Raw genomic sequence first — 18887 nt, 5'->3', positions numbered from 1 at the left:
AGGAAAAAAAAAAATTATCATATAATTTATTTTAATTTTATTTATTTAAATTTAAATTTTAATTTGATTTTACTTTTAATTCCATTTCATCAAGAAGTGATTGAAGTTTTTTATAGGTATCTGTTTCTTTAAAGGAGAGTTCAACTTTTTTCATTATTCCATTGATTTTGAGTTTGGCAGAGTAGATGTTGGTCGAGTTGACTGGTTCCTGTCCAAGGTAGAGTCTAATCAATACTTCCAGGTAGGCAACGACACGATCGAATTTCTCTTTGTCGATATCCCAACCGGTGAGTGCGCTCTCAATGCAACGAACAGCACGCTGCTGCAAGTCGATCGATTTCTCGATGTTTCCAAGTCGTTTGTGATAGTCGGCGTAGATTCGCCAGACATCGGAATTGTTTGTCAGCTTCGATGTGATCTTTCCAAACATCTCACTGATTGGCTTCTCTATACGACGACCATTGATTCCAGTACGGTCGGGACTGTCGTCCACCACAAAGTTTGCCAGCACCTGGAGCACTCCAAGATCGACCTTTTTGTTGTTCAACTCGAAAATCTGGAGAATACACTGGATCGCCGATTGATAGTCTTTCATCACCATACAGACATGTTGGAAATTCTCCCACATCTTCCAGTTTTCACGACGATGTTTCAGTCCCTCTTGAAGCGCAACATAAGCACGATCCATTTTCTTTTGGATCATGTAGACGGCCGCCAGATTACCGTAGGCTTCTGCTTCCTCTGGTTCGAGTGCAATGCATCTGCTGAATGCGTTGGTAGCAATGTCCCACTTCTCCAAACGCATCGCTGCGCAACCAAGAGAGAACCAACTGTTTGGGAACAGAGGATTGATTGTGAGGGCGACTTGATAGCAATCGATTGCTTCCTGCCATTGTGCTCTGGCCAAGTAGTGATGAGCCAACGAACGTTGTGCTCTGGAGTATCTCTTTCTCGATAGTTCCCAACCCTTCAAGTAGAGCTCTGGATCCTCTTTGATGTCACCGAGTACACACCACAACTCGGGAGTTGGATCTACCTCGAGACGCGATCTTACCAACTCTTCGGATCTGGCATTCTTACCCATGAACTGAAGACACTTGATTGCATCGGCCCACATCTCCAAACGCTCGAAAATGTCATAGGCAGTGGCGACGGCACCGACCGAGACGAAACGCTCACCGACTTCACGTTCTAAATCCCAACGCGAAGGGTAGTCTGTGATATATAGATATTGTAAACGGAGTGCTGTCGATGCACTCTCGGTGGTCTTATCATTGTATTGCTCAACCAATGCTTGGATTTGGAGGGCAGCACGTTCAGCAGTTTTCGAGGAGTTGGCTTCGAGACGCGATTTCATCAAGAGTCCCATCGAGTGAACGATCCAAGAGTTTGGATATTCCAATGCTTTATGCACGTAGGGTGTCATCTCTTCATTGGCTCCATTCGCTCCATTCTTTGCTTTCAAAGCGAGTGCATTCACCAGAAGAATCGCTTGATCGACAATTCTCAGGTTGGAAACATCCATCTTGTGTTCTGTGATCTTTGGTCTCGAGAGTAAAGTTGGATCGTCATTGGTAACCTCTCTTTGGAATTTGAAATTGTCATCATTAATATCGATAGGTTTATCATCTACATCCATTGAATTGTTTTCTTCTGATGGTGATTCTGTTGCTGTTGCTGTTGATTTGGGTGTTGTTTGGTTGGTTTCACGGTGTTTGGTGACGTCGACAATGAGCTGTGCAGTATCGAATGTCTGGAAACGAGTACGTCTACCGAGTGCACCGGTGAGTGTTGCTGTTAGCTGTGAGATATTGGCGGCTTGCTCTATGGATTCCAAGAGTTTGGCGGTTTGTTTAAAGTGAAGGAAACACAGAGATTGCTCCAGTTTGGCAGTGGCGGCCAAGTCGATAGCGGTGTCGTTGTCGAGGTCGACATCTACGTAGAAACGACAGACAATCTGGAAACGTTCGCTAATCGCCGACTTTAGTGTTGGTGTAATGTTATCGAGTGATCGTTGATGATAGATCATAGCACGAACCGACCACCAACAACTAGAGCGACAGCCATCCGCCAAGAACTGATAGTTGTCGACCAAGCAGAGACGTGCAAGATACAACAACTGTGGATGTGCAACCTTTGTGTAGATAGTCTCACCGTCCAACTCGAGCATCTGCTTGATCTCCTTGAATCGCTTCTCACCACCGAGTAACTGTGGTACCTGATGTTCTGGACCACCAGTCCAATTGATCTGAACATACAAATTCAAAAATGTGATACCACACATCAACAAAATCATTTGATTCTCTTGATTCTCTTCTAATTCTTCAATCTTTTGATTTATATTAAAGAAATAATCTGATTATATATATATTTAATATTAAATTATTAATATTTACTAATTTGATTTGATTTGATTCTATTGATTTAGTTATGCCTACCTTCAACTGTAATTGATTCATCATTCAATAAAGTATCGTATTCAAATAGATCTTTAATGAATTCCGATGATTCGATAGATGACCATAGATTTCCATTGACAATGTTGTATGCGAATCTGATGATATCTTTTTGCAGACCATCGAATTGATCTATATCGCAATGTAATTGATTGATCTTTTCATGATTATATTCCAATACCCATTGATCTAAATTTTCTAGATTTATATTTTTACCCATTTTTTTATCTGATAATGAAAATATATAAAGAATAGAATAAGTGTGTAGTATCAAATATTTAATACTAGTGAAATAAATAAAACAAAAAATAAATTTGATTTCTCTTGAGAAATGATGTTGTTTTATCGATTCTATTCTCACGTGTGAGTTAATATTCATTTAGATTTCGCATCAATTTCAAAAAAGAGGGAAGAGATTGATTCGTTCGTTTTTTTTTTTTTAATTTTTAATTTTTTTTTTTAATCACAATTATTTTTATTATTTAATTTAAATAAGTAACTTAATAGTGGTATTCATGTTTATTTTGTTTTCTTTGATAATTCTTGAGCGATATCCTCTTTCTTTGGATAATAACTTCTGTTGACATATTTATAGACGATTTCGGGTGTCAATGCAACTACGACAACGAGAACGATGATCAGGTAGAAAGAAGCTGATTGATAGAGAGCAGCCAACAATTCATATTTGTAGAAATCAGTGATGTGTAGTCCGAAACCACTGGCCATCAGAGTCCAGACAAAGTAAGAGGCGACACTGAATATCAATGCACACGCCGTCAAGTATGTATAGGTAAGTGTTTCCACCATCACTTTGACGTTGACAGTTATCACCATGCAAGTGAATATTAATACACCTTGATAGTAGTAGTCGATTGTCATTCCATTCGAATAGATATCACCGAGACGTGTCATGAAAACCGGTATGAAGAAGATGCACACCGACTGATAGAAAGCCCAGCCCAAATTGATGATGAACGACAGCAGGTTGTATTGTTCCAGCTTCTGTCCGTCTTGGTAGAGCTCTGGGAATTTCGAGATTTGGTCACTGCCTGTCGAGCGATTGAATATACCGAGGGCGATCGCTGGGAACAGTGTAAAGAGGAACGAATACATGGCGATCGTTGTCGGATCAAAGACGGTGGTGGCCGAATACCGGTGGTAAATGGCAAACCAAAATTGAATCATTGCCAAAACCACCGATTTGTTAATGATATACATAATGAGCGAGGTTACACGTTGATAGGAATTTCTTCCGTGGAACAAAAGTAGACGCTCCAGGAGACGGAATTCACTGATCGAATAGTCAGAGGTTCTGGCAGCATGGATACCTTCTTGACCGATAATACCAACACCGATGTGTGCGTTCTCAATCATACCGATATCGTTGGCACCATCTCCGATTGCCAGTGTCACCTTTTGTGTGTTTGACTTGACGAGGTCGACAACGAACGATTTCTGTTGTGGCGACAGACGGAATCCAATGGCGACACGACATCTCTCTGCCAACTTTAGGAATTGAAGTTTTGTCGATTGACTGGCAACCAAGTATTCGAGATTGGCTCCAGAAAATACAAGAGCAATATCCTTCTTTCCTTCTAGTTTTCTCTGATTGGCAACTCCAAGGAATTCGTTTAGAGTCGCTACACACTCCACCTCTGTATTCTCAGCGAGTACAAGAATCTCCATAGATTCCTCATCGATCAATTGACAAGCCGATCCAACATTCATAGCAGTCAACAACTTATCACCTGTCAACACCCAAATCTTGATACCTGCCGAACGAAGTGTGTGAATAGTTTCGGGGACTCCTGGTTGCAATCTGTCCTCGATGGCGGTGGCACCGAGCAATGTTAACGATTGTTCCATTTCGACCTCTAGCGATTGCATCGCACCGAGATCGTTGGAGGAACGAGCAGCACGGTACTCATTGACCCAACGGAACATCATGTCCTCGCTCAGTTGACGTTGTCCAACGCAGAGTGTACGAAATCCTTCCTTTCCAAACACTTCCAAGTGCGAAATCGTTGAATCTGCATGCTTTTGTCTGGGTGCCAAACGCATGAAAATCTCTTCGTCCGCTCCTTTCATGTAGAGTATCGACTGTTTGGTGACTGGATTTCTAACGATCACTGACATTCTACGACGCGAAGAAGTGAAACCGATGATCTCGACAATCTGGAAATCATGAGGGTTTCCCATCAACGTTACATTCACATAGTTACTGGATCTACGATTCAATGTTAATCCAGCTTCCTTGGCAGCTCTAATGATTGCCAATTCATCCATGGACGATCCCTTGTAGAATCTATCACCGGAATCATCTTGCTCCGTTGACACCGTATGACAAGTCAACAACGCCATAAAGAAATCCAATTTCTCTGTATATCTATCGTCTAATTTCTTGGCTGGTTCACTACCACCTCCTTGTACTTCGCCATTTCCGAAAATCATTTGACCTGAGGAATCTCCACTCTCTAGTGCCGACATCTCTTCAACACACTCCTCCATCGTACTGATCTGTCCAGCGATTGTACACTTTTTGAAAATCATTTGATTTTGTGTGAGTGTTCCAGTTTTGTCCGAGAAAATATAGGCGACTTGACCAAGTTCATCGACGAGTGCCGCCGACTTTGGGAAGAGACGTGAACCATCCAAGTCATTGTTGATAAACATCAAATTGAACATCTTTACAAAATCAATGGTAATGTAGAGAGTTACACAGATGACACCGCTGTAGAGAATCAACGAAGTGAGGAAAAGAATACCGATATATGCAGCGGAAAAGTCAAATAGATACCAAGCTCCATTATCCACCTGAATTTTGAAAATCACAGTAGAGATTGCTGCCAAAATAATCGCGAGTGACAGCAACATGAAAAAATTATGGTTGGTCATTCTCTCGACACGACCAAGCTTGGTCTTCTTACTCTTGATTCCGTGTGGAACTAGAGTATCTTTACCAGTGAAAATAACAACACCATACACCCATTTGGTATTGGAGAGCTTTGAGCTTTTAAGTACGAGATTGGTGTATCCAACTGGTTCGGCGACACGGTCATGATGGATTTGTCCTTTGAATTGTGCTGGCTTGACTCCGGTTCCGGAGCACGATATTTTCGCTTCCAACTCGGCGAGTGAACGCGGTTCCTTGAGATTCGAGGTGAATTCCAATGGATTCTTGGTAGAGAACTTTGTCTCACCATCGGACTCGTAGTATTCAACCATCGAAATATTCTCCTCGTCTGAAGTTGCCAAAAGAATCATATCGGCTGGAACCACCTCATTATTTGTCACACGAATAATATCACCAGGCTTCAACTTGTAGGCTTTGCAGTCTACAAAGTTGCTACCTTTCAAAATAGTGACAGTCTTTCCATTGACTTCACGATCCAAATGTCTCTGCTGTTGAAAAGTCGTGAACATCTGAAATACAAAAGTAATGACAAGTACAACCAACAATGGTCCTAATGTTGTAAATTGACCAATTGGAGTAAGACCAGGAATGAACTAAAAATAATTTCAAAATAATTAGATTGGTAATTATTCCCTTTTTTGTTTTTTTTTTAATAATAAAAATAATAATTTCTATAAAATGATAATTTTATGATTATATTAAATTAACATACCTGTAGAATCATAATTAAAAATAAATAAAGATATCCCAATCTGAATGTATGATGAAGGAAAAACTTTTTCAAAAAATATGGTACTGAGTAGGACGATACTGCAATTCTATTATTTGGGAATTGGAATGCACGATTTTCCAATTCATCATTGATATAAATATATCTACCTATATTATTATTTACTTCTGCCATGGTTTTTCGTTTAATAATAATACATAAAAGAATATAAAAAAAATAAAAACTATATTATATATGATCGAATTTAAATTATTATTTATTTATATTAAAATAATAATAATTTGTTTATATATATTTATTATTATTACTATTATAAATGTTATTTTATTTGTTATTTATTTAAAAAAAAAAAAAGAAAAACTAGTTTTGAATTAAAAATAACTATAATAAATAATTAAAATACAATTTTTAACAACAAAATTATAATTGATTTATAAATAACATGTGATGAACAATATATGTGTTTTTAAATCAGAGAATCAATCAATCATACTGTTTATTTTCATAAAGCACTTCTGCCACATTAAAATAACACACAACCATTAATCAAAACACACACATACACACACACACATTTATAAATTTTATAACAAATTTTTAATCAAATTTTTTTGAAAGGTGTATTTATATTTCAGGTGTACCAATTAAATTGGCAAATAAAAACAAAACCAACAATAAAATATTGTTAAGTTAAATAACACACCACCTGCAAAAAAAAAAAAAAAAAAAAGGGTAAACAATTTAACACACCACCCACACACCAACAACATCACAATCACATTTTAATAAATCTAGAATACATACACAAACCAATAATAGATTGGTATAAAAATAAAATGAATGACTTTTTGTTAAATACATTTAAACAAACTTCTTGAGACTATGTTGTTGTTGTTGTTGCTGTTGATCATCTTAAGAAGAATGTGGGCAAAGTTTGTTGTTTAATATAACAAGCAATCTCAATAATTAGATTTTATAATAAATTTGATTGTTATGCTATAATCTAATTCCAAACAACAATTGTAGTTATAAATTTTCAGGTGAGGACTAAGGAGTGTTGTTTAAAAGTCTAATTTTAAACCATATTTTCATGAAAACAATAAACAACCTATTAACTTAAATTATAATCTATTGCTATTTTTCATAAAAACCAACACAATGGTTGATTATTTTCAAAAATAGACTATTTGGTGTAATATTGTTTTAATTCGCAACTTCTTTACTTAATAGAGTTCATACAAATAAACTTATGTTAATGATCTAGCGAATTGTACACGATCTGTTATACGATTTGGATTGAAATTTTGTGTATATCAAACCTTGTTCATATGTTTGATCAAATTTACTTTTATGATAATTATAATATGTACATGCTTTTGATTAACTTTTATTATTTTATGTATTTTTGTTTTTTGTTTTTTTCTTGATAATCCAGGTGATAGATTTGATAAATTTAACATTCATTGAGTGCTTTGCTTTGTATTGTTTCCAAAGTTGACATTTGCTTCCGGTCTTATTACAACAAAGAACACTAGATAGATTGCAACACCTATCACCACCATTACTACCAGTGAAATGGGACCTTTCTGGTCATCGAAAGGACCTTGAGTTTTCGTGCGAATTGCATGTCCTCTTCTTCTAAATTGAACGGTTGAATACAACATAAACATAATTGCAATGCCCCAGAGAAACAAACCCGTGCCAAGAGAAACACCCTCAGTACCAAAGAAAGTAATAATAGCAGTCCCAATTGCACCCAGTGAAAAAGTAAGTCCGATCCATCCGAGAAACGTTCGTTCATTCGAGAAGAACGATTTGGCATCTTCGGATTCCTCTTTGATTCTTCGTTCCTCCGGTGTCATCTCACGCCATTTCTTGTTGTTTTTCTTGTTCTTTTTCTTCTTTTTCTTCTCGCGCATCTCCATTAGCTCGAGAGCATTGTTATAGTCGTCGTCCATTCCACTTCCACTGCCACTGGAAGTATCGTGATGCATCATCTTCATCGAATCGGAACCACTTCCACTACCACCGCCCGTTCCAACGACATTTCCACCGATTGCATTGAGTACTCTATTGGTTGTGAATTCCGTTGCTTGTGTAGGTGACTTTTTCTTGTTCTTCATCATCATGGATGAACTCATTTGCGGTGATAGATGTGTCTGTCTAACCGGACTATTTGTATTTGAATCGAATCTTTCTTCTTCAGAAGACATTCCTAATAATGTCTTATTCTCATCTTTATTATGACTCATTATTATTATCTAATAATTAATATATACATATACAAATTGAAAAAATTAAAAAAAAAATACAAATAGAAATAAATAAAAAGTTGTAAAATTATTTATTGGTTTAATTTTATTTTTTAATGAATCTAGTTATTATATTAGAAATAATTTAGTTTTTTTTTTTTTTTTTTTTCAATTAATAAGGTATGTGGGAAAGATTGAATTTAACACACACAAATATAAAAAATTCCATTCAACATAACCAAAAAACAATAATTATCAATTTATGATTGATCAATTTTATCTATCATTATAATAGTAACTTAAAAAAAAAAAGGAAAAAGAACAAATATATATTTTAGTTTGAACTAAGTTGAAGTTTGTAATATAAAAAGGATTACAATGAAGTTGATAAAATTCTAAATCAAATGAAAATCGATTGTTTAACCACAGAAAATAATTAAATTATGATTTCGATGATGAGTGGGATAAATTAAATTGTCTTACTTTTCCAACTTAAAAGAAAAGTAAATTTTTGCATTGAAAAACAACTAATTTAAATTAAATTTTCATTTTAATGTGATTATTTTCATTATTCAGTTGTTTAAATACAAAAAAAAAAAAAAATTATTATTTTAATATATTTTTGTTTGTATATGTATATTATTTAAAATAAAAGATGTCCTTTCAACAACATCAATTCTATAGTAGTAATAGTAGTGGTGGTGGTGGTGGTGTTGGTGGTAGTAGTAGTAGCGGTATTGGAAATCAAGATTGGAAACAACAGGTATCTAATATCGATCTGTTGCATTGTGCTTCAACAAAGGATGTTAAGACATTGATAAACTTTACGAAATCTATTAGTAATGTCAGATTTGAAGATGAATTATATTCGAGTGTCATCAACAATCAGTTTCATCTGAGTAATCATCAGAGATACCTCGGGCATCCACAGCAATTCAAGTTGCTTCTTCTAGAGACATTCGATATCGATCTGCCCAAACTACTGAGACTCCTCCAGTTCTCTTCATCTACATTCCAAAGCCTGGCAAGTCAGCTAGACACTGACAATCAGGGCCTGACACACCAAATCAACCAACTCAAAGCGAGAACACTCCATCAAATCGATGAAATCGATCAACTTACCAAAGAGAAATCTGATCTCTACTATAAACTCGAGAAACTAAAGTACCAACAACAATATTCTACCAATTTTAATAACAATAATAGTGATAATAATAACAATATTAATGATAATGGTCCATTTTTAAGTAATACAACTAATTTTAATAAAATTAATAATAGTAGTAGTAATAATAGTAATAATAGTAATAATAGTAATAGTAATAATAATAATAATAATAATATTAATAATAACTATAACAATGGTAATAGTTACAATAAGTTGGTAGACTATGAAAAGTCAAATTTAAATGGAAATAATAATAATAGTAATAATAATAATAATATTAGTAATAAGAATTTAGAAGAATATCTAGTATCTTTAGTTACTCAGCTAATGAATGAAAATAAACAACAAATTAATAATAGTAATAATGAGAACCATATTCAAATAGATCAATTAAAAGATCAGTTGAAAGAGATAAGACAACAATATCAATTACAATCACAGCTATTGAAACAAATGGAGCAGAAACTACAGAGTTTACAAGATACAAAAAATAGTAAAAATAATGAAAATCAAGAATATATTAAAACACTTATTACCAAACAACTCCAAGGCTATGAGAAACAGTTGATTTCACTTCACACAGAGATCAGCTCAACCAAAGAAATGGTAGTGAAACTGGACCCAAGAAAACATTATGAAAAAGAAAAGAAACACTATTTACACATGAGACAGAGAGTTGAAGATGGTAACTAACTAACTAACAAGAAGTAATCAATCATTTTAAAACCAACGGTAATCACTAACTTTGTCTTTACAATTTATATTAACAGTGAAAAGTAGAATGGAGAAATTAGAGAATTCTTGGGTTGCGTTTGTTGCTAGTGAAGAACAATTTGCACTCAATACCAACAACTATGTAAATAATGTAAACAGAATAGAAAATGAAACTCAACAAGATAAAGTCAAAGATGACAATAATAATAATAGTAATAACAATCAAACAGAAGCGGAATCAGTAAAACAGAGTGATGATGCACAAAATATATTGGAAGGTGAAGTGGAAGTGAATATCAATGTAAATTTAGATCGTACTGCATCTTTAGTTAAAAGCCAGCAACAACAACAACAACAACAACAACAACAACAACAACAACAACAACAACAACAACAACAACAACAACAACAACAACAACAACAACAACAACAACAACAACAACAACAACAACAACAACAACAACAACAACAACAACAACAACAACAACAACAACAACAACAGCAACAGCAACAACTACTGATACAACAACAGCAACAAGAACAACTTATACAACAACAACAACTGCAACAAGAACATAACCATAATAGTCAACAAGTGGTAAATATAATTAATAATGATAATTATAATGTTATTGCTACAGATAAAGTTGTTCATTTTGATAATTCAGTTGATAATATTATAATTAACCGAGCTATTACCCCACCTATTACATTTTTTGATTATGGAAAGAATGACTATCAAGAAGCAAAAGAAGAAGAGGATGGCGGTATTGAAGAACATAAAGATGTAGAACAATTACAACTCTTACAGCAACAACAGCAGCAACAACAACAACAACAACAACAACAACAACAACAACAACAACAACAACAACAACAACAACAACAACAACAACAACAACAACAACAACAACAACAAGAGATGGATGCAGTCGTTGAATATACCGGTAATAAAGATAATGCTGGCGATGAGCCTAGGCAAGATATCTTTACTCAAAAATATGAGGATGGTACAAGATCAAGATTAATCATTGAAGAACTAAAGAAATACTTGGAGAATGTAAAACAAAAAGATCATAATTGTAAGTTTTTGAAAGATTGCTATTAGCTGTAATATTGATTGTTTACTAATCTTTTTTTTTTTTTTTTTGAATATAGATGTTACCTTTGGTGATAAACCATATCGATTATTGAGCCATTTCGAACATAATGAAGACTCCATCGAGGCAGAGAAGGTCCATATCATTCAGAAATTAGATGAAATATTGACGCAGCGGGAGATCGATGCTAATGGAATTACCAATGAAGATCTCGATATCTACTTGGAGCAGCTGGAGGAAGAGAAGAAGAATGACGATAACTACATGGATCAAGCAGAGATGAGAGATCATCTCGATATTGCAACTAACGGTGTCATTCAAGATAATATCAACTTTATCCTTGCCATGGGCAAACACTACCGCTTTGACAACTCCAGTCATCGTAGATCGTTTATAAATCAAAACAGCAACCTCACAGTCCAAGACATCTTGGGAAACGTTAACTACCAAGACACCAGTGGTAGTATCGTCGATCTCAATAACAGTATTACAAAGAGTCGCATCGATAGTCTGAGCAACAGCGTTGGTAACAGTCCTAGGAGTAATCTCGAGAGTAACGGTGGTGTTGGTGCTGGTTCTGAGAGTATAAACAATAGTCTTGAAAATACTTTGAATGGTACTTTGAATGGTACTTTGAATAGTACTTTAAATAGGAATAATAGAACTAATAATAGTAGTGATAACAATAGCAGTAATAATGATGATAATAAGAATAATCATAGTGATGAGAATTACAATAATATCAGTTTAAATTCTACTACAAGAAAGTTTACAGATAGCAAAGATATATTGAACAAAACCAATAATCTCAAAGATTTAATTCAAGACTTTAATGCATCAAAGAATAAAAAATAATATCATGTAGATTAGCTTACTAGTATTGTTTGTTTAATAAAATAAACTATTTGTTTTTTTTTATATACTGTTGTCTATTCTTATTTATTTATTCTTTTCTGTGAATTTATTAAAGCTTGTTAAGAATATACAAACTGGTAGATAATTGAATATCTTTGATTGAAAGTAATGAATTGATATTAAATTAGCTATCAATAGTATTGATTTTGTAATAAAGTCTGTAAATGGCTCTAATTTCATATTGCATATTAAAAACAATACATATATTGTTTGGAATATCATTATTAATTGAAAGATAAATAAAAGACCTTCTTGATCGAAATGAATAGTCTTTGATGTTGTTGATGATTCAATTATATCATTATCATTATTATTATTATTATTATTAGATTGTATTTGTTGGTGTTGTTGTTGTTGTTGTTTAACTTTCTTTTTCTTCTTTTTCTTTGTTAAAACTTCATCTGAGTATAATTGCTCATTTTCATCATTATCTTCTTGTTTCAACTCTTCTTTATTATTATTATTATTATTATTATTCGGTTGTTGTTTATCTGTCATGTTAATTTTATCATTATTACTATTACTATTACTAATACTGTTGATTTTCTCTTTATTATTATTATATTTTAAAGAGAAAGAAGTAGAAGCTGATGAAGAATAGTTGATGGTTTGATATAAAAAGTAAAATATGATTACTAAGGAGAAATGTGAACCTAACGATAAAAGATGTAATATGAAGATCCTACTATCTAATGACATTGGACTTGAGAGTGGATGAATCGGTACATTCTGAAGATAACTTCTGACCACCATCCAGAGCAATGAAATCACAATAAATATGAACAACCATGGAATATCGGTTAGATAACTGAATATACTATTATACTCATTCAATATCTCTTTCTTATATAATGAAGATATATCGATCACTATTATTTTGCATTTAAAGAGTAAATTGTTGATGGGTTAACACAAATTTTATGAATTGATAATTCATTCAAATCGATTGGATACTACTTACTTTGTTGCTGTTGTTGTTGATGTTTTTCTTTTAAATTATATTGTTGTTGTATTGATTTGATGGACTTGGATGTATAGTAGATTACTTGGAGTGTATAGATTAAAATTGTGAATGTAATGATTGAGAGTAACCTAATGAATCGATGGTTGAACAATAGAGTATAATTGATTTGAATCGGTTGTCCCAGTTCAATCTGTTTGGTGATCGATATATCAACTATGTTATTGCTTGATTTGGCAATGCTCTCGATACTCTGTATGGAGGTTGATGTTATATCTTCATCCAACAGATACTCTATCCATCGTAGTACATTGGTAACCTCCAACACCGACCACAATAAGACAATGACACCAACAGCACCAAACATCTTTTCCAATTCTCTGATAATCATTCTCTTATTATTATATGTAACCAATTGTTTTAGTTGTTGTTCTTTGCTATTTTCATCATTATTACTATTATCGCTAACACTACTACTACTACTACTACGATTATTATTACTATTATTATTTACTAATTTAATATAGATAAAGTAGATTGCCAATATAATCAATACAATCAAAAGGCTTGAAGATAATTCATTTCCATTTTGATATCTAAATGGATAAACATCAAGATATCTCAATGTACTTGACATCTTACCTCTACCTCAACAGAAGATCACTAACAAATATACAATTACAATTACAATAATGATTTTAGTTTCTAGTTCGCTCTAAAAAAAGAAATGATTTGAAAAAAAAAAAAAAGTATTTAAAAAAAAATCTTGAAAAGTTTTTAATTAATTCAAAATGTAGTGATCAAAAAAATTTTTTTTTTTGAACATTCACAATCGTAAAGTAGATACATTATAATATACAAATACATTGCTATTTTCACCAATTATCACGTAAAGATATCACCAGTACTAGTTTCGTAATGAATAAAATAGGGGCAATAAAAATAATAGATTTAGAGTAATATCTCTCGGTGTCAATATAACTAAAACAAATAAAAACAACCCCTTTTTTTTATTTTATTTTATTTTTATGTGTCTTATGTAACTCTTGCAGTGACTTGTTGAAGATGATTTACTTATACTTTTTGTTGACGGACTATTGTCTTCTTCTACACTGTCAGCATCGACATACAAGGCAATAACTAATATAATAATCTCATCTTTAAATCCTACAAGCATATTGATTTGAAGTGCTTTTTTTTTTTTGGAACAGATAACCTGATCACACATGTTTGAACTATGATCATCACCCAACATTCGAAAATTTCGAATGACATATTTATTAATTCATACTAAATATACCTTAGCACACATAATGAATTTATTTAGTAAAGAATTTAATTTACAATTTGTTTTGATGAACATATAGAGCAAAGGGGAATAAAATTGTATTATTTAACAAATTATATTATAATTATAATTACTATTTAATATTAAATTGTTTTTATTAATATTATTATATATTTTAAGTAAAGAAATGGAAGATTGTATCTATCATAACTTGGAACAAAAAATGGTTTGCTTAAATTGCAATACTTTTTTTTGTATTGAGTGCACATCTCAACATAGAAATCATTGCATACATCATGTTGACTCAATTAGAGAATTTTTAGAAAACAACCATTTAATCAATAATTACTATTTGAGGAAAGCTAATGCTCTTCATACAGAAGTTTTGACAGGAATGGATAATTTAAGAGATTTAATCACTGAAAACTTACATCTTAGAGAAATGGGCCATGTTATCAATGAAGTAGAATTATCGATCTATGTTGCCAATGAAAGGGCGAGATTCCATCGAATGCTAAAATCCTGTGAAGATATAGAACAAGATAGGATTGAGGCTCAATTAAACTGCTTGAGAGTGGGTCATTTTTTCACTCTTTTATACAATAACCCTGAAAATCACTTTAACATGGACATTTAATTAAAAAAAATTAAATAAAATTTCCCAATAAATCAATTTTTTAAATAAAATTTTACATTCCACTTATATAAATTATGGAACTACAAAAAACATGTATATAAACAAACCAAATGATTAAAATATTCCAAAATACTTTTATTAAAATATAATCTAAAGTTTACATTGATTGTTCAAGAATTGGTTTGATATCGATTTTGGACAAGTAATTTTCTATTTCTTCCTGGGTGATAATGAGATTGTAGTTGATTCCAGTGAGAAAACGACGCTCCATTATATTAATATCTTGAACTGGGAAATTGAATATGTCTGCAAAGATACTATTATAGATTGGCGGGCCCTCAGACCAGAATTTGAGGGTTACTATGGTACTCGTCATTAACAAGTTGAAAAGTTGATTAAACATTATTCCAGCTCTACAAAAAAATTTATTCGCATACAAGACTACAGAGTATAGAAGGGTTGGAGGAGCATTCATCATCTTCAAAATACCTAGAACAATTTTAAAAATCTCATTTATATCTTTCAATTGTGTTGAGGTGAGAAAATTGTAAGAGTAGTTTGGATCGTCATTTGAAAACCATTTTTTATACACAAAAGCTAAGAACAACATATTCCTTTTTCAATATTTGTTTTACATCTGTATGATTGTAAAAATAATTGAAAATTTTTTGGTATTCTATTTTTTTATTATTTGATATACAAGACATATCTGAATTTATGTTTTTAGTTATTAATATTCTTGGTGTTTTTTATATTTATCATAATTGTTTTAATGAAATGATAAAAAAATAATCAATATAAAGAAATATTAAACAAGAGTGGTCAAATGAAGCATTTATTAAATAAACAACATTTTTTAAAATTAAACTTCAATTTTTAAATATTTAAAAAGTACAGTTTAATAAATATGAAAGGAATTTTTAAAAAAAAAAATGAAGGGTTTAAAATTGTAAAGAACAAATAGAAAATTTCACCATACAGATTTTAATCTATTCAGGTTTAGTTATAAGATCTTAAAAAAATTTGTTTCAATAAATAACCAAGTTTTAGTGATTTAACTAAAAATGATATCAAAGACTTTGTTTCAAAGTCTAACTGAAAATTTACAAATAAACACATGCCCAAAATTAAACTATTTGATTTTTTTCAGAACACTGATCTCAAAAATTTAAAAATAGTGTGATGTGATTAATATCATGTGATTGGTTTGTGTTTCACAATTATTTTCATTGATTTATGCACCCTAAACAATCAGAAGACCAATCAAAAAAACTTTAATTTTTTTTTGAAGTTCAATGAAAACTCTATTTTTTTTTTTTTTATTGGGGAAGCACAATGTGAATTTTGATGATCATTTTTACTTGGTTAATATCATTAACGGGTAAAACTGTTGTTAAAAAAATTTTTTTTTATTTAAATTATTCTTTTTTTATCTTTTCTTTTTGTTTTAAAACAATACAACTTAGTTTAGTTCTTATATTTTTATAAACAATACATCATATTGATAGTTTCGCCCGTCAGAATCTAACCTGTTGGATATATAATGAAGCTAGAAATCATTGGTCAATATTGATGTTGTGTACATCGACACCAATCCAATCTAGTTGCCAGAAAATGAATCGATATATAGATGCCCCGCTTTCTTTTTTACGACACTCACATCAACCCATTCTGAATAGAAACTCGAAGCCCAAGTGTCAACCTCAAGTAGGAACTAGATTCAACCCCTATCGACTATCTGATATATTCCAATATCAAACAAGGGAAGCTCACATTAGACCCACTCAAATTGTCAGATTCTACACCATTTAATGAATGTAGATGACCAGATTTTCAACTCTAGAATGCCAAGTGATCTCCTATCAAATAGATGACAATATTGGATTAGGTAATGATATGTTTCCTTTCATTGCAATCATCCCTCAATCATACAGAAAGATCGTTTATATTAATAGTTTACACTCTTACAACAATATTCGTTAACTAACTACTAAAATAGGTATCGTATAAAGAGACCAGAAAAGAAAAATTAAAAATTGAACTCATTTGGAGTTAATAATAGTATCATTTAAACTAATTAAAATAGTAAATGTTATTCAATTTATATCTGTAAATTAACATTAATATTCTAAATGTTATTTTTTGATCGGTGTTTATTCTTCAACTTGTTTTTTGAAAATTTTGGATTTGGTTTGTATTGAAAACATCTTCTCATATCAATAGTTTACAACACCTTTCAAATCAATAGTTTATTTGCAAATGTTTGAAAAAATTCATTTTCCGAATTTCTAGGTCTTGGAGTAGGAGGTGCTAAGGCTTGTTTTTCATCAACATTTCTATTATTATTATTATTATTAATATTATTATTATTTAGAGCAGGTTTAACATTTCCAAGCAAACTTAAATTTAAAGGTGGAACAATTTTATTTTTTAACTAATGAAAATTAAACTTAATTAGAAATCTATAAATAAAAATAATTGCTCCCCTTATAATTTACCATTATTTGTATTTTTGGTTTAAAAGTAAAGATAAATAATCTTATAATGAAAAAGAAATTTTAAATTATTTTTTAAGCTTATTACTAAATTATTTTTACCTTATGTATTTTAAGCCTAATATATACAATTAAATCTCTAGATAATCTCATTTAACCTTATCATTTAATATTAAAATACAAACTTACTAATTTCAATATAAACAATGAAATACAAATATTAATAGAATTCAAAAAAATTCACTAACATCATTAATATTAATGTACAAAATTTGGTCATTAAAAAAACCACTTATATACTAATAGTTTGATATCTCATTTTTATCTCAATGTCTATATTGATTTTAATTTTTGTGGTAGGTGTGATCGTGGTGTATATATAGTAAATAATACTTTGTGAAACCACGTCGAATTAAGCCAATCGATTTTTATAAAATTCAAAAAGACCCAATCAAATTCGCTAAAATTTTTCTCTATGAGCATTGTTTATCTTTTTTTTTTGTCAATTTTTTTTTCTTCATTTAACCATTGTTTAATTGTTTACTTCTCCAATAGTCTTTTTAATTTTCATTCTATCGCTCTCTTTCAATGAAAGTGATCCATAGCTCCATAAATCTGAAATCAGCATCATTTGTATTCCTAATCTCTTTCAATATGGTAAGTAGAATGTTTATTAATAAATAATATCCATTGTAAAGTTATAGTCATTATCAAATCTCTTATAAACAAAACTAATTCAATTAAAAGTATATCTAAAGTGATACACCTTTTTATGAAAATTAACTAAAGATATCTTGACAACTCATGGTTGCCCAGGGTGACTAGCTAATGTTGTCTGAACTTATCAACTCAATTTACAAATACATTCAGATTGATGAATTCATAATGGCTAATAATGGACAGTGATGCAAGTTTTAGAAAATGAATAGAGAAAAACAATGAGAGGCATAATTTTTACTTTCCAATTATATTCATAATTTATTATAGAGTTGTTTAAAGAACATAGTAAAATAATATTATGTTTGGTATTGAAATAATGTTGGTGTTACTAAAGTGTGATAAATTAAATTACTAAGTTATATAACTACCAAAAATCTCTTCAAAATTTTAAGGTTGAAGTATATTATTGGTGTTTTTATTCATTTGTATATTAGAACAAAATTTTCCCTCAATTAAACAATATGATGTTATATGTGGTTAACAATAAAAAATAATACCAATTGTTTTTACTTTACTTCAAATTTATTTTATTTGGGA

At 31.4% G+C, this 18887-nt stretch overlaps 6 protein-coding genes across 6 annotated transcripts; 2 read left to right on the top strand and 4 right to left on the bottom strand.

Annotated features, from left to right (window-relative positions):
* Positions 1-58: 58 nt before the first annotated feature.
* On the bottom strand, positions 59-2676 carry ttc27 (tetratricopeptide repeat domain 27; the record flags this gene model as incomplete). The annotated part of the gene is made up of 2 exons (XM_020575627.1): positions 59-2355; positions 2439-2676. The coding sequence occupies 2 exons, from the start codon at positions 2674-2676 to the stop codon at positions 59-61; spliced, it is 2535 nt and encodes an 844-aa protein (XP_020434422.1).
* A 299-nt stretch (positions 2677-2975) lies between these two features.
* On the bottom strand, positions 2976-6274 carry PPL_04728 (uncharacterized protein; the record flags this gene model as incomplete). Its single annotated transcript, XM_020575626.1, has 2 exons — positions 2976-5963; positions 6083-6274. The coding sequence occupies 2 exons, from the start codon at positions 6272-6274 to the stop codon at positions 2976-2978; spliced, it is 3180 nt and encodes a 1059-aa protein (XP_020434421.1).
* A 901-nt stretch (positions 6275-7175) lies between these two features.
* Positions 7176-8352, bottom strand: PPL_04727 (DUF202 domain-containing protein; the record flags this gene model as incomplete). The annotated part of the gene is made up of 2 exons (XM_020575625.1): positions 7176-7208; positions 7726-8352. The coding sequence occupies 2 exons, from the start codon at positions 8350-8352 to the stop codon at positions 7176-7178; spliced, it is 660 nt and encodes a 219-aa protein (XP_020434420.1).
* Positions 8353-9007: 655 nt separating this feature from the next.
* On the top strand, positions 9008-12189 carry PPL_04726 (uncharacterized protein; the record flags this gene model as incomplete). The annotated part of the gene is made up of 4 exons (XM_020575624.1): positions 9008-9115; positions 9404-10205; positions 10291-11316; positions 11393-12189. The coding sequence occupies 4 exons, from the start codon at positions 9008-9010 to the stop codon at positions 12187-12189; spliced, it is 2733 nt and encodes a 910-aa protein (XP_020434419.1).
* Positions 12190-12273: 84 nt separating this feature from the next.
* PPL_04725 (uncharacterized protein) lies at positions 12274-13847 on the bottom strand (the record flags this gene model as incomplete). The annotated part of the gene is made up of 2 exons (XM_020575623.1): positions 12274-13118; positions 13211-13847. 2 exons carry the CDS (start codon positions 13845-13847, stop codon positions 12274-12276), a joined length of 1482 nt encoding a protein of 493 aa, XP_020434418.1.
* Positions 13848-14685: 838 nt separating this feature from the next.
* On the top strand, positions 14686-17118 carry PPL_04724 (uncharacterized protein; the record flags this gene model as incomplete). The annotated part of the gene is made up of 2 exons (XM_020575622.1): positions 14686-14961; positions 16957-17118. 2 exons carry the CDS (start codon positions 14686-14688, stop codon positions 17116-17118), a joined length of 438 nt encoding a protein of 145 aa, XP_020434417.1.
* Between the last annotated feature and the right edge of the window lie 1769 nt (positions 17119-18887).

This window comes from Heterostelium album (assembly GCF_000004825.1).
Source record: "Heterostelium album PN500 unplaced genomic scaffold PPL_scaffold4, whole genome shotgun sequence".
NCBI lineage: Eukaryota > Evosea > Eumycetozoa > Acytosteliales > Acytosteliaceae > Heterostelium > Heterostelium album.
This window is presented reverse-complemented; position numbering and strand designations above follow the sequence as displayed.